Source organism: Hyalella azteca, unplaced genomic scaffold (genome assembly GCF_000764305.2).
Source record: "Hyalella azteca isolate HAZT.00-mixed unplaced genomic scaffold, Hazt_2.0.2 contig5402, whole genome shotgun sequence".
Lineage (NCBI taxonomy): Eukaryota > Metazoa > Arthropoda > Malacostraca > Amphipoda > Hyalellidae > Hyalella > Hyalella azteca.
Window position 1 is genome coordinate 264542 of NW_025935594.1, and position 14760 is coordinate 279301.

Genomic DNA, 14760 nt, shown 5'->3' on the forward strand with positions numbered 1-14760 from the left:
TCCCTGGTATGTCACACGCTCAGTACGTTCGGTTGTTAAACGTCCTCAACGTCGCCAGGTCTTTGTCCCTTGTATGTCACACGCTCAGTACGTTCGGTTGTTGAACGTCCTCGACGTCGCCAGGTCTTTGTCCCTGGTATGTCACACGCTCAGGACGGTNAACTTAAGCGTTGTCCTAAATACGGCAGGTATGACCATGCACCTGCTTCACGAACTTATGACATGGTTGCGGAATAATGGAATCAAACTACACAACAATGGTTCGTAAATCACAGCTTATACATACATTGCATTCGATTGTCATTCAGTCCTATAATTCAAACTGATATTAGTATGCATTTAATGTGAAACAAAGTGAAGGAAATTAATAGGTGGATGTAAGGAACCAATAAATTAGGTGCACTAACATTGACGAGTCGATACGGTCAAAGGACCCGCAAAATTGACGTTACTGTAATTATATGTTGTTGTCATGGGTTGAGGCTTTAGAATAGGGTCATTTTATAGAACAAATGCCATACAACAGACACTGATATTCAGCAACGATTGAGATAGAATGGCTGTCGAGTAAGGCTGTGATCTCTGCTAAAGGGTCCAGAAAAAATGGTCCTTTTGAATAAGCAAGCCATTGCGGGCTGGAAAAGAGAGCAGGATTTTTTATTTTGTCCAGTTCATATTTGTATTTCGAAAATCCCTTACGGTGCAAATGGTTGGCGTCTGTGGCTACTTCCAACTCTTCGTCGGATGAGTTCGGGTCGGTTGAGTTAGAGCCATTTTCATAGCCTTCATCAAACATTTCTTTGGACGAGTTCGTGCCTGTATCATTGTCATCCTCCAAAACTTCTCCGGATAAGTTAGGGCCGCTATCATTGTCATCATCTGACTCATTTTCGGTTAAGTTCGGGTCGGTTCCATCGTCTTCTTCCAGCTCTTCGTAGGATGACTTGGTGCTGCTATCATTGGATCCTTCTTGTGGCTCAACCAAACCTCCTCCGTGACTGTTGGTTTCGTTGGGGTGATCTTGCAGCAATTTGTCATTCTGGGATCCCAGCGGACTTGGATTTTGATCAAAAGAAAATTTGGGATTTGGTTGGGTCGGATTACTATCGTTGTCGAAGTCCTCATCTACCCTGCTCTCCTGAGGCAAGCTATAAAAAAAGAAAAGAAATTACAAATGACAGAAAATATTGCTCTAAATTGCACGTTTGCAATATTATAACACAATTTGAAGCATTTTACTGTCGATCCCGATTGATGCACAACAGCTATCTTTACAGTCGTCAACAGTCGCTCTGTGAAGACTGGGTTTATTGTCTAGAGCTAACGCTATAAAAAGGTTCAAAGTTGCGAATTAGTGCATGCAAACTCGAAATTTGGTTAAAAGACTTCAGTTAAATTAAATGACATAAGTGAAAATGACTCACTGATTCTTACAGGAACGACTAACTAAATGACTAGAATGAGAATATTTATTTCACCAGAAGTAGACTTGCTCATTTAAAAAAAGTTACCCAATCACATTGCCAAAATTGATTCACTGACTCGTCATTACGTAACCTACTGACTCACCAATACACAGTACAGAGCCAGCATAAACAATATCTACTGACTCACCAATACACAGAGTGCAGAGCCAGCATTAACATTACCTACTGACTCACCAATACACGAGTGCAGAGCCAGCATTAACATTACCTACTGACTCACCAATACACAGAGTGCAGAGCCAGCATTAACATTACCTACTGACTCACCAATACACAGAGTGCAGAGCCAGCATTAACATTACCTACTGACTCACCAATACACAGAGTGCAGAGCCAGCATTAACATTACCTACTGACTCACCAATACACAGAGTGCAGAGCCAGCATTAACATTACCTACTGACTCACCAATACACAGAGTGCAGAGCCAGCATTAACAATATCTACTGACTCACCAATACACAGAGTGCAGAGCCAGCATTAACAATATCTACTGACTCACCAATACACAGAGTGCAGAGCCAGCATTAACATTACCTACTGACTCACCAATACACAGAGTGCAGAGCCAGCATTAACATTACCTACTGACTCACCAATACACAGAGTGCAGAGCCAGCATTAACATTACCTACTGACTCACCAATACACAGAGTGCAGAGCCAGCATTAACATTACCTACTGACTCACCAATACACAGAGTGCAGAGCCAGCATTAACATTACCTACTGACTCACCAATACACAGAGTGCAGAGCCAGCATTAACATTACCTACTGACTCACCAATACANAGAAAACCGTAGCGATAACGGTTTTCATATATAGGATGATTAAACGTCATGCAAATATCTTTGGAAGATACAATAAGGATATTAATATTTTAAAAATATATTAATACCTCGTGAAATACTTATTCACTGGCATCTTTACTCACTGTCATGATTATTCACCATTCACATGCGTTTAAATTCATAAGACAAATGATTTGCACTTCTTAATTTTATGCAAAACTATGGACCTTAAACCTATTTTATTATACACCATCTAGTTTACAGCAACGACTCCTACTAGCAGATTCTGTTCAAAAACCTTAAATTAAAACAATAATATCAACATTCTACACAAACACTCACATATCTCGCGAGACCTTCAGTATTGACTTGCGTCCCGCCTCGATGTCGCCTCGAGAGTGAGCACCCGAGTTGTAGTTCGCTGGTCGTGTTTGTAAACTGCGCGCACTGCAGCGCTATGTGTGCAACGTAAACTCTTGCTCAAGCGCATGCAAGTATCAAGCAGCGAGTCCAGGTATAAGAAATGCACAAGAAAATCAGTCGTTACCATAAAAACTAGAAAAATTACTGCATCTCTTCATTATTTAAGAGAAAATAACACATTTCTTATCCCAAGTTTCAAAGCAACTAAAGATGCTGCCACAAAAATAACTGCAAACTTTACACCCACACAACCGTCCGCTTAACTGCGTCTTAACAAAATGCATGCTCAACTGCCAGCTTAACTGCCTCATACCCTACATATGTCATTATGACCATACCTACAGCTGCCTTTATGACCGTACTCTACAGCTGCCATTATGACCATACCTACAGCTGCCATTTTGACCATACCCTACAGCTGCCATCATGACCATACCCTACAGCTGCCAAGATTTACGGCAATGAAACTCGAGAGCTAAACAATCCTTAACCCTCTACCGCCTGACATGAGCAACCGGAGCAATATTGTCACAAGCATACTTCACAAAAAGGATACGTTCTAGCGAGAGCAAAATGGCTTGCACTGATGGTTGCCGCCACGTACGACAACTTTAAAATGTTCACTGCTGCGTACAAAAGTCCTCATGTTGCTACACTCAATAGTTTACGTATAATTTAAGTTGAAAGTTATGTTCACGGAGAGTGACATACGACGGTAGAGGATTCATGAAGCTTGGAGGTTCGCTTAGAGTTCTCGAGTATCGCTCATGAAAACCCTGGAAACACTTAAAACTGGATTTTTTCTTTTAAACTAGGGAATTGCCCATGAAACTTGCAACGGTTCTTAAAACTTGAGTCATTATTGAAACTCGAGTGTTGCTCGCGGATTTCGAAAATCGTTCATCAATCCCCGGAATCGCTCGAAAATATTTTAAGTCTCATATCTTTGAACATGAGGTTCATATCGGATAAATTTCACTAATTTTAAGCGAAATTAATTTTAATTAAGGAAATATACAACAGCTCTGCGAGTTGGCATCTGATGAGCAAAATTAAGCTGTTATAAAAGTCTATATACCTTAACTGCCTACTCTAGAGTATTCTTACAACATCAATTTTTTCGTTACCAGTAAACAACGTAAAGAAAACCGTAGCGATAACGGTTTTCATATATAGGATGATTAAACGTCATGCAAATATCTTTGGAAGATACAATAAGGATATTAATGAAATTTTGAGTGAAATAAAGTAAATAATTAGTGTAAATCAGTTTTGTATCCTCGACGACTGACTAATTATTATAACAAGATCTTTTGGAGTCAGATCAAAGCAGAAGAGTTTAACTTGTTGTGAACACCGGAATTGCGAACTGAGGTCGGGTAGATCCTGCATAACAATTCAAGATTCAACACAGAGAGTGCAGAGCCAGCATTAACATTATCTACTGACTTACCAATACACGGAATGCAGAGCCAGCACTAACATTACCTACAGACTCACCAATACACAGAGTGCAGAGCCAGCATTAAGAACACCAGTTGCATCGCCGCTCGCAAATGCGGTTTCGAGAATTTCCAACAGTTGACAAGCTTCCTGAAAATGGACAACATCATGTATGTTATAATTAAGAAAAGTACTGCAATAATCGTTTATAAATGCCTTTATTTTTAGAAAACATGACGATGCGGAATTCATCCTTGGACAATAATTTATGTTTTTGCATCAGAATAGGGTGACATTAAAAGTTTTATTTAATCAGATCCCATTCAAAAAATAAGCCATTCCATTCATATTTATACATTTTACATTTATCAACCGACCTTCCTGAAATTTCACACATATACGTAAAACGTATAAATAAAAACATTTCGATTGTGTAATTTTTGCAATAAATGAAAGAAAACGTGAAATTTATAGAAAACGGCAAAAAAGGGATAATCTAAAATTTTTAAAACTTTTGCAAAATCCTTAATAAAGCTGTAATAAATCATTATGAAATTACATTATGAAATTACATTTGATTACGTCATTATGGAAATAAATAAAGCTAGTTTGCTCAAAGATCTCGAGAATCGCTCACGAAAACCAGTATCGCTTTAAAACTGAAATAAAATCTCTAAAAGTTTGGGAATCAATCATGAAACCGGCCACAGTTCTTAAGACTTAAGTCACTATTGAAACTCAGGAGTTGCTCACTGATTTTGAAAATCGTTCATGAATCCTTGGAATCGCTCGAGAATATTTTGAATCGCATATCTTACACCACGAGGTTGTTGCAAATCTTTCGTATAATGTTGTATTTCACTAGTTTTGAGCTAATGTATGCTAATGTATGTTTGAAACATACATTAGCTGGTATCGAGGTGGCATCTTATGAGCAAAATAAAGTTGCTATAAAGGTCTATATACCTAAGCTCACGAGTATTCTTACAACGTCAGTTTTTCGTTACCAGTAAACAACGTAGAGAAAACCGTAGCGACAACGGTTTTCACATACAGGATGATTAAGCGTTATGCAAATATCGCTGGAAGACAGAACGAGGGTTTTAATATTTTCAAAACATAGTAATAGCTCGTGAAATACTTATTCACCGGCATGATTGTTCACTGGCATGATTATTCACCATTCAAATCACTCAAATGATTTGCACTTCGTAGTTTTATGCACAACTATGGACCTTAAACCTATTTTATTATACACCATCTAGTTTACAGCAACGACTCCTACTAGCAGATTCTGTTCAAAAACCTTAAATTAAAACAATAATATCAACATTCTACACAAACACTCACATATCTCGCGAGACCTTCAGTATTGACTTGCGTCCCGCCTCGATGTCGCCTCGAGAGTGAGCAGTGAGCACCCAAGTTGTAGTTCGCTGGTCGTGTTTGTAAACTGCGCGCACTGCAGCGCTATGTGTGCAACGTAAACTCTTGCTCAAGCGCATGCAAGTATCAAGCAGCGAGTCCAGGTATAAGAAATGCACAAGAAAATCAGTCGTTACCATAAAAACTAGAAAAATTACTGCATCTCTTCATTATTTAAGAGAAAATAACACATTTCTTATCCCAAGTTTCAAAGCAACTAAAGATGCTGCCACAAAAATAACTGCAAACTTTACACCCACACAACCGTCCGCTTAACTGCGTCTTAACAAAATGCATGCTCAACTGCCAGCTTAACTGCCTCATACCCTACATATNAGGCCTCCCTTAACCTTCCTTATATTGCACTAGACGTCCCCTAACCTTCCTTATATTGCACTAGGCCTCCCTTAACCTTCCTTATATTGCACTAGGCCTCCCTTAACCTTCCTTATATTGCACTAGGCGTCCCCTAACCTTCCTTATATTGCACTAGGCCTCCCTTAACCTTCTTTATATTGCACTAGGCCTCTCTTAACCTTCCTTATATTGCACTAGGCGTCCCGTAACCTTCCTTAAAATGCACTAGGCGTCCCCTAACCTTCCTTTTTTGCACTAGGCGTCTCCTAACCTTCCTTATATTGCACTCGGCGTCCCCTAACCTTCCTTATATTGCACTAGGCGTCCCGTAACCTTCCTTAAAATGCACTAGGCGTCCCCTAACCTTCCTTTTTTGCACTCGGCGTCCCCTAACCTTCCTTATATTGCACTCGGCGTCTCCTTACCTTCCTTATATTGCACTAGGCGTCCCCTAACCTTCCTTATGTTGTACTAGGCGTCCCTAACCTTCCTTATATTGCACTAGGCGTCAGGGACTGAGCGCAGATGTTCGCAGATACGGCGACGCACTGAGCGTCCTCGGACCCGACGGGCCCAGCAGAGTGCAGAACATGTCCCGCAGGATTGACGCCCTCGCGGAGCAGGTGCAGAAATTAATTCTCATTACAATAAAACATTATCCTGATTAATGCATGAACCGTAAATAATAAGCAGATATTGCTGGTATACTTCTTAGGTGACATGGTGAAGGGATGATTCCCCGTTGATTGATTATAACAACTGAAAGAGAGCCCTTGTTGACTTCAACGCTGTAGCGTTTACTGCAAGTGCGAAGGAAATAATTTAAAATTACTTTTAAAGAATTGCAAACGTCAATCACCTAACAAAGATGGAAAATCACAATTTCCTTATTGTAATAATGAAAATTTCTTCATAACATGTAGAACTTGAATATGTCCCTACCTACAGTTAAAACGTCCCGTCATCTTGTACGATTTTGCCAGATTACACATCCTAGATTACACAGTTTAAGATCTTCTTATCGTCTAAGTAAACCTTAGGAATTTTTCGAGAATTTTGAAGAATGTTGGATTATTCTGAGAATGATAAACACGTCACAGATGACGAGTGGTGGCTGGGATGACGTGGCGCTGAGTATGAACGGCCTGCAGGCGAGGGTCGCGAGTATTGAAGGCAGAATAAACGACCTCAGCAACGTGGCAAGTCGCCTGGATGCCCTCGAGCTCTACAGGGGCACGGCCGGCAACTCTTCCGGTGGAGACGACGGAGGCTTAGCATCCAGGGTGGGTATTAATGTTTATTGTTCTGCAGGATAATCATTTCAAATAATTTGGATATTTGGGGTTCGTGGATATTTTTGGTTAGGGATCAAATAAAAATACTTCTTTGGATGGCAAATATAAGCTTTGCTCAATTTTTGCTATAATTTACCACAATTTTCACCATTTATTTATTCATGTATTCAGCTCTATGTATTATATACTCATTCATTCAGTAAATATATTCTTCCAGAGAATTCATTATTTGCATTACTAAACTAGCATAAGCAAGTGGGCGGAATTTAGTGCTCTGCTCGCACAAAATTGAATCTTAATCTGATGCTATGCAAAGTAATGCCGAATAAAAGCACGTAAAATTCCATTACCAGAACACGCGAAATATTCGGTGGCTGCGCCGACGACTCACGACCATGCAAGAGCTCCTGGAGAAGCGTGAGTGCAACAGCCTGCCTTGTTCCAGGGGCGGCACCTGCATCGACCTGTACGACGGTTTCCAGTGTCTCTGCCGTCCGGGCTGGACAGGGAGCACTTGTGACACAGACGTCGACGAGTGCATGGAGTTCAGTGGCACTGACTTGGGGTGCCAGGTCTGGTAAATTTCTGATAGAATATAATAGAATAAAGTGCCGGCACTGAAGAAATTGGCCCATGGAAATGATCTCTTATTCAAGTAATGTTTTCTTGGTAGCGAATTTTTCCTCTATGTGATGAAAGAAGATTATGCATACTTAAATTATAGTTAATACTTTTGAATTTAAATAATGTATTTTTAAATTGGTGTTTTATTCCATTATTTTTTTATTAGACAGCATTATTACGATATTTCTATAAAAATATTTCAATGCACTCATTGAATGGCATCATAACATATAAACACCTAGTGATAGAATTGGCAAGTCTTGACAGCGGATAAATGTTTTGGATTGTTCCGTACTAAACTTTTCTGCAGGACGCACATGCTTGCGTTAAGACCAGAACTGCATACTCGTATGAAATTTGCCAGCAGTCAAAAATCGCTTTTATATATTCATGATTAATTTGTGCTTGCGAGTTTTATTTGTTGTGGAATTTGTGATAAAAACATTTCCTAAAAATTATTGTTTAAGCCAAGTATGTTCGCAATTCCCTCGACAGCATTTCTTCCGCATCTTACAAATAACTCTCGCGTTTTCATATGGAATAAAGTTGTATTTCTATCAATTTAAGTAGTTCTAAAATCTTAACATTTGGTTATCAGAACGGAGGAACTTGTGTGAACACTGATGGAGGATACCGCTGCACCTGCCCTCCCAGCTGGTACGGCAGCCACTGTACCCTCAAAGAGGACACGTGCACAACCGGCAGCGCCTCAACCCTCTGCGACCACGGCGACTGTTACCCTCAGCCTTCCGAGGGCCGCAGTTACACTTGCAGGTGTCATCAGGTTAGAGGGGCATGCAAGGGAATGGTCTGGGCACTCACAAAACTTCGCGATCTTTAATGAGAAATTTTTTGATGGATTTTATTCAGTGTTTGCCGTCGGCTCGCCTGCCAAAATCGCCCAATGTTTGTCGCAACGGCACAAAAACGTTGCAATGAAAAACCAATTAGGTTGATTTCTCATTACCATCGTTTACGTTGGTAGCTCTCACGCTCTGATTTTCACTGAAATACTAGTAGACAAAAACATATAATGCCGTCAATCTTTTACAGTCGCAATCATCAGCCTCGTTTAGGTTATTTTGGTTGTGCTGTGATTATCTGAAGACGTGCATTAATTTAGATGAGGGTGGTAGTCAATTTAACTGCTAAGATCTTATACCTTAATTACTCCGGAGCTGCAGTAGCTGTAAATCTAAGGCTCTAAGGCAGTAATTTAATAATATAATGGAGCCTTTCAATACAATAGGAGCCTGTCGAATTTCATCAAATATAATTTCAGCTATAACAGTTCCTTCTAAATTCGCTGCTGAACGAGTTAAGATGCTAGTTCTCATTTGTTACAAGAATTGTTCATTAATCTTATAAACGTGTGCACTTCTCAGGCTGTATTATTTTAAACCGTCCAAGCCTTCTTCGCGCAGGGCTGGACGAAAGCGCCCGGCAGCAACACCTGCTCTCAGGACGTCGACGAGTGCGCTGTCGGCCGTACGAACCACTGCTCGGCCAACCCTGCCGTCATGTGCATAAACTTGCCTGGCTCCTACACGTGCGCTCCCTGTCCTGCAGGTGCGGTACTTAGTTCAGTAGCACGTAGCCTCCTACACGTGCGCTCCCTGTCCTGCAGGTGCGGTACTTAGTTCAGCTGCACGTAGCCTCCTACACGTGCGCTCTCTGTCCTGCAGGTGCGGTACTTAGTTCAGCTGCACGTAGCCTCCTACACGTGCGCTCCCTGTGGTACTTAGTTCAGCTGCACGTAGCCTCCTACACGTGCGCTCCCTGTCCTGCAGGTGTGGTACTTAGTTCAGCTGCACGTAGCCTCCTACACGAGCGCTCCCTGTCCTGCAGGTGTGGTGTTAAGTTTAGTGCTCGTTGGTTGCTTTCGTGTACATTGCTACGGTTTTCATTTATACTTTCACTCGGTCTTTGGCCTGAATCTGTATGTAGATTCATGTTAGTAAATTGAATGTGGATTTTTGTTAATAAACTGAAGATGAAATTATTGCCTCGTATAGGATACACGGGCGACGGCTTCAGATGCACCGACGTGAACGAGTGCGAGGTGTTCAACGGCGGCTGCTCGCTCAGCCCTCGTGTCCAGTGCATCAACGAGCCTGTGAGTGAAGAAGGTTTTAGATCGCTGGAAAAATTAAGGCAAACATCGCATTATTTTTGTGTCAAAGAATAGATAATGTGTTCGTAATTGATGAATTTATTTTTTTTTAATGACAACAACTTGACTGGTAATCAGTGACAGTATTGCGATAATGATACTTAATTGTTCTGATAAGTAGGAGATCCCTGCATGCAGATGATTAGAGTCATACCACAGCAACATCTTACGGTGCAAATAAGGTGAAGTCTGGTGTGCATGTTGAATTACGACTAGCATTTGTGGACGTTGCGACTGGTATTTGTGGACTACCCAACACTCCTGACCACCCAACACTCCTGACCACCCAACACTCCTGACCACCTAACACCCCTGACCACCCAACAATCCTGACCACCCAACACACCTGACCACCCAACACTCACGTGCATCCTCTCTCCCCGGGCACGAGGTAGGGAGGCTATCGCTGCGGCACGTGTCCTGCTGGGTACGAGGGCGACGGCCACACGTGCACACTGCGGCCCCGGCCGTGCCTGCAGCGCCCCTGCCACCACCTCGCCTCCTGCAGCGACGCTCTGCAGCGTGCGTAATGTAGTGTCAGGCGTACGACGTGCGTAATGTAGTGTCAGGCGTACGACGTGCGTAATGTAGTGTCAGGCGTACGACGTGCGTAATGTAGTGTCAGGCGTACGATGACTGTTGGCACTGCTAACTAATTAATGTTTCTCAATTGACATGATAAATAAAGGTTCTCCGAAGTCTGCCTTATTTTAAATTAATAGTTATATTCGCTTATTCTGCTTCTCCCATTGTCGTTACAATAGTGACTAGTTTACGGCAACACGTTGAGAAATTAATTTGTTCAACGGCAAAGCAGGCGCATAGAATAATGAATGTCTCTATAAAATGAGGTTCACAATTAAATGAGAACCTCATTAAACGAGGTTCTCGGCTGTGAGGTACCAGAGTTAACGACTATTTTAGTCAAGATGGTCGCTGTGAAGATAATGTCATAAAAATAAACGGTCAGGTCATTGCATTAAGATTGGGTCATAGATGACTTCTTATAGATTCAAGGTAGACTCGTAATGATTAATATTATTTCATAGAAATTATTATCTGGTCATGATTATTTAATGTAAGTTAATCCGTTTTCAAGACATAATTAAGAGCAATTACAATGCATTTCCAGGTGTTAAGTAATCATGCTGTCGTACAGACATGTTGCCCGACTACTACCAGTGCACATGTCCCCCCGGGTATGCGGGTAATGGTATCGGACCGTTCGGGTGCTCCCTCATCTCTGGTGGAGGTGCCACTGACCCCTGCGCCAACAACCCTTGTGTACATGGCACCTGTCTTGCCAACGGCAACGCCTTTGTGTGCCACTGCTCACCGGGCTACACTGGTGAGGGCTAGTGCCTGCTAGCTAGTGGCACGCCTTTGTGTGTCACTGCTCACCGGGCTACACTGGTGAGGGCTAGTGCCTGCTAGTGGCACGCCTTTGTGTGCCACTGCTCACCTGGCTACACTGGTGAGGGCTAGTGCCTGCTAGTGGCACGTCTTTGTGTGCCACTGCTCACCGGGCTACACTGGTGAGGGCTAGTGCCTACTAGTGGCACGTCTTTGTATGTCACTGCTCCCCGGGCTACACTGGTGAGGGCTAGTGCCTGCTAGTGGCACGCCTTTGTGTGTCACTGCCCATCGGGCTACACTGGTGAGGGCTAGTGCCTGCTAGTGGCACGCCTTTTTGTGCCACTGCTCACCGGGCTAGACTGGTGAGGGCTAGTGCCTACTAGTGGCACGTCTTTGTATGTCACTGCTCCCCGGGCTACACTGGTGAGGGCTAGTGCCTGCTAGTGGCACGCCTTTTTGTGCCACTGCTCACCGGGCTAGACTGGTGAGGGGTAGTGCCTGCTAGAGGATCTTTCTGGGGGTTTTTAACCAAGAATCGTATTTTAATTAATCGAATGTCTTCAAGTGGAATTAGTTTTCAGGTTTCACTTTATCAGCAAATGAAGGTCTGCTGATGAAGGCGTTTGGACATTGAGGCAAAGCTGGCGATATATCTAGTATATGTACCTTCTCTGTAGAAGTATCTCGGCACCGCCAAAAAATTGGTTGTATCACTTGTATGATTGATGTTTTTTTGATTGCCACAAAGCAAACGCTTCTGTGAGCGCAGGCATATAATGCGCGTACAAAAAATATGTCAATATTAATAAAGGAATAGAGCTTCAGACGGCATAGAGCTTGGTAACAAAAAAATAAGCTATGGGAATATCGGATGCAGATAAATTTGGGTTAGTACAGAGGTACCGTAAATTCTAGCAAAAATACTCCATCACAAAAACTTATTGATCTGTTGATCTGTTACGCACTGACCTGAGAATAATCCCTGGTGACGTACAGTACCTTGGTACAGTCCAGCTGCACTAGTACTAATGCTGTGGTGAACAGTACTGTGGTACAGTCCTGTTGCACGGGTACTACTAAATGTGTAGGGTGACGGATCAATATTCCAATCTTGCCTCTGATGTTACCTTAACAACTTAATAGGCTAAGCTAGGAGAGCTCTTCAGTCTTCTACTGTCGTTTCTAGTAATAAGTTGACAATTCAATAAAGAAATGGGCTCACCTTATTCGACGGTAACGCCAGTGGGTGTCCCTGCTAGGGTGGATCCATGGGTGGGGATTGAGGGTCCGACAACGGTTTCTAATTCACTTAGAAAATAAATTTTTTGAGCATTAGCTTCTTAAATTCATATTGCTCCATCAATCATACTTTTTATATCGTAATTCAGCACTTATGTTCATTTTTACACACGCTCGTCCTTGATTCTGTTAAACGATTTATCACTAAAGCAGAAGTTAACCAAATTCGCCAGGTGTTCGATGCGAGACGAACGCGGACCCCTGCAGCAGTCGGCCGTGCCTCAACGGCGGCACCTGCAGCAGCGCTGGGATATCCTTCTCCTGCTCCTGTCCTCAGGCCTTCACCGGCCCCACCTGTGCAGAACGGGCACAAAGTATGTCCCTTGTTGTACCAGGTCCACTCCGGCTACACTAGGTCCTGATCAAGTGCTACTTAGCGGGTGTAGAATGCCAGTAAACTAAAGTGGCATGTGTAATGTGTGCAGAATGTCATTGAACTAAAGTGGCATGTGTAATGTGTGTAGAATGTCACTGAACTAAAGTGGCATGTGTAATGTGTGTAGAATGCCACTAAACTAAACATCGTTCACATTGTGTAAGCATTGAATATTGTTTACATTGAATGTTGTGTTGTATTGGAATGTATAGCCAATAGGAATCATCGCGAAAAATGGTCAACATTATGGGTCAATTTCGTACAAACACTAAAGATTAGCTTCGGAAGAAGACAATTTCTCTCTTGACCTTTTAATTTACTTCGATTGGCTCCTACGAAATAATATTTAAGGAGATTTGTCTACGAATCATATCAAAATCATTGATTACCAATCGATGTATGATGGTTATGATGATGAGTCAAACGTCACATACTTATTTAGGTCGCAGTGTCGTGCTGCCAGTTTTAAAAAATGAGTTCAAAACACGTTAAGTTCACCCAGGAATTCGATGTTTAAGAAGCAACATTTTCTTATTGTGCTTCTTTTCTTTTTCTTCATTCTCCTAATTCTCGAATTTCGAGTGTGTTGTAAGGCATACTGTAATTTTCGAGTGTGTTGGAAGGCATACTGTTATTTTCGAAGTGGGTTGTGACGCATACTGTAATTTTTAGACTTAATTGTTGTTTTGATATGCAGGTTGCGGCGGCGTTCTCACAGGTATGGGAGGGATCGTCCACTACCCAAGTCCGCACATCGAAACTTACGACCACAACATCAGCTGCGCCTGGAGGATACAAGTGCCCAGCACTAAAGCCATCAACGTCACACTGCACAAGTACTACTACTGCGGTGTACAGTACTTAGGTACAGTGTAGCTGAGTACTTTGGAACAGTCCAGCTGCACAAGTACTACTACTGCGGTATATAGTACTTAGGTACAGTCCGGCTGCAAGAGTACTACTACAGTGGTGTACAGTACATTGGTACAGTGCAGCTGCACGAGTACTACTACTGTGTAGGGACACTCATCAATATTCCAATCTTGCGTCTGTTGTTACCTTAACAACTTGAAGGACTAAGCTAGGAGAGCCTTGCAGTCATCTAGTGACATTTCTAGAAATAAGTTCATAATTAATTAACGCAATTGGTTTCCCTTATTCGACACATTAAAGAAATAGGCTTACCTTATTCGACAGTTCATTAAAGAAATAGGCCTACTTTATTTGACAGTTCATAAAAGAAATAGGCCTACCTTATTCGACAGTTCAATAAAGAAACAGGCCTACCTTATTTGACAGTTCATTAAAGAAATAGGCCTACCTTATTCGACAGTTCATTAAATAAATAGGTCTACCCTATTCGACTGTTCATTAAAGAAATTGGATTGCCTTTTTTGACAGTTAATTTAAGAAATAGGTCTACCTTATTTGACAGTTAATTAAAGAAAAAGGCTTACCTTATTCCACAGTTAATTGAAGAAAAAGGCTTACCTTATTCCACAGTTAATTAAAGAAATAGGCTCACCTTATTCGACAGTAACGTCAGCGGGTGTCCCTGCTCGGGTGGATCCATGGGTAGGGCTTGAAGGTCCGACAATGGTTTCTAATTCACTTAGGAAATAATTTTTTTGCATTGGGTTTTTAAAATATATATTGCTTGATAAATCATACTTTTTATATCGTAATTCAGCACTTATGTTCATTTTTACA

General features: G+C 41.8%; 2 protein-coding genes across 2 annotated transcripts; one reads left to right on the forward strand and one right to left on the reverse strand.

Annotated features, from left to right (window-relative positions):
- Nucleotides 1–166: 166 nt before the first annotated feature.
- Nucleotides 167–5650, reverse strand: LOC108675373. The gene is made up of 3 exons (XM_018163377.1): nucleotides 5496–5650; nucleotides 4203–4295; nucleotides 167–1148 (listed from the first exon to the last, which is right to left on the reverse strand). Exons 1-3 carry the CDS (start codon nucleotides 5648–5650, stop codon nucleotides 497–499), a joined length of 900 nt encoding a protein of 299 aa, XP_018018866.1. The 3' UTR covers nucleotides 167–496.
- On the forward strand, nucleotides 5649–13926 carry LOC108675374 (cubilin). The gene is made up of 11 exons (XM_047880444.1): nucleotides 5649–5674; nucleotides 6433–6550; nucleotides 7028–7210; nucleotides 7576–7794; nucleotides 8445–8630; nucleotides 9271–9415; nucleotides 9862–9962; nucleotides 10415–10541; nucleotides 11179–11367; nucleotides 12848–12988; nucleotides 13748–13926. Exons 1-11 carry the CDS (start codon nucleotides 5649–5651, stop codon nucleotides 13924–13926), a joined length of 1614 nt encoding a protein of 537 aa, XP_047736400.1.
- The last annotated feature ends 834 nt before the right edge of the window (nucleotides 13927–14760 follow it).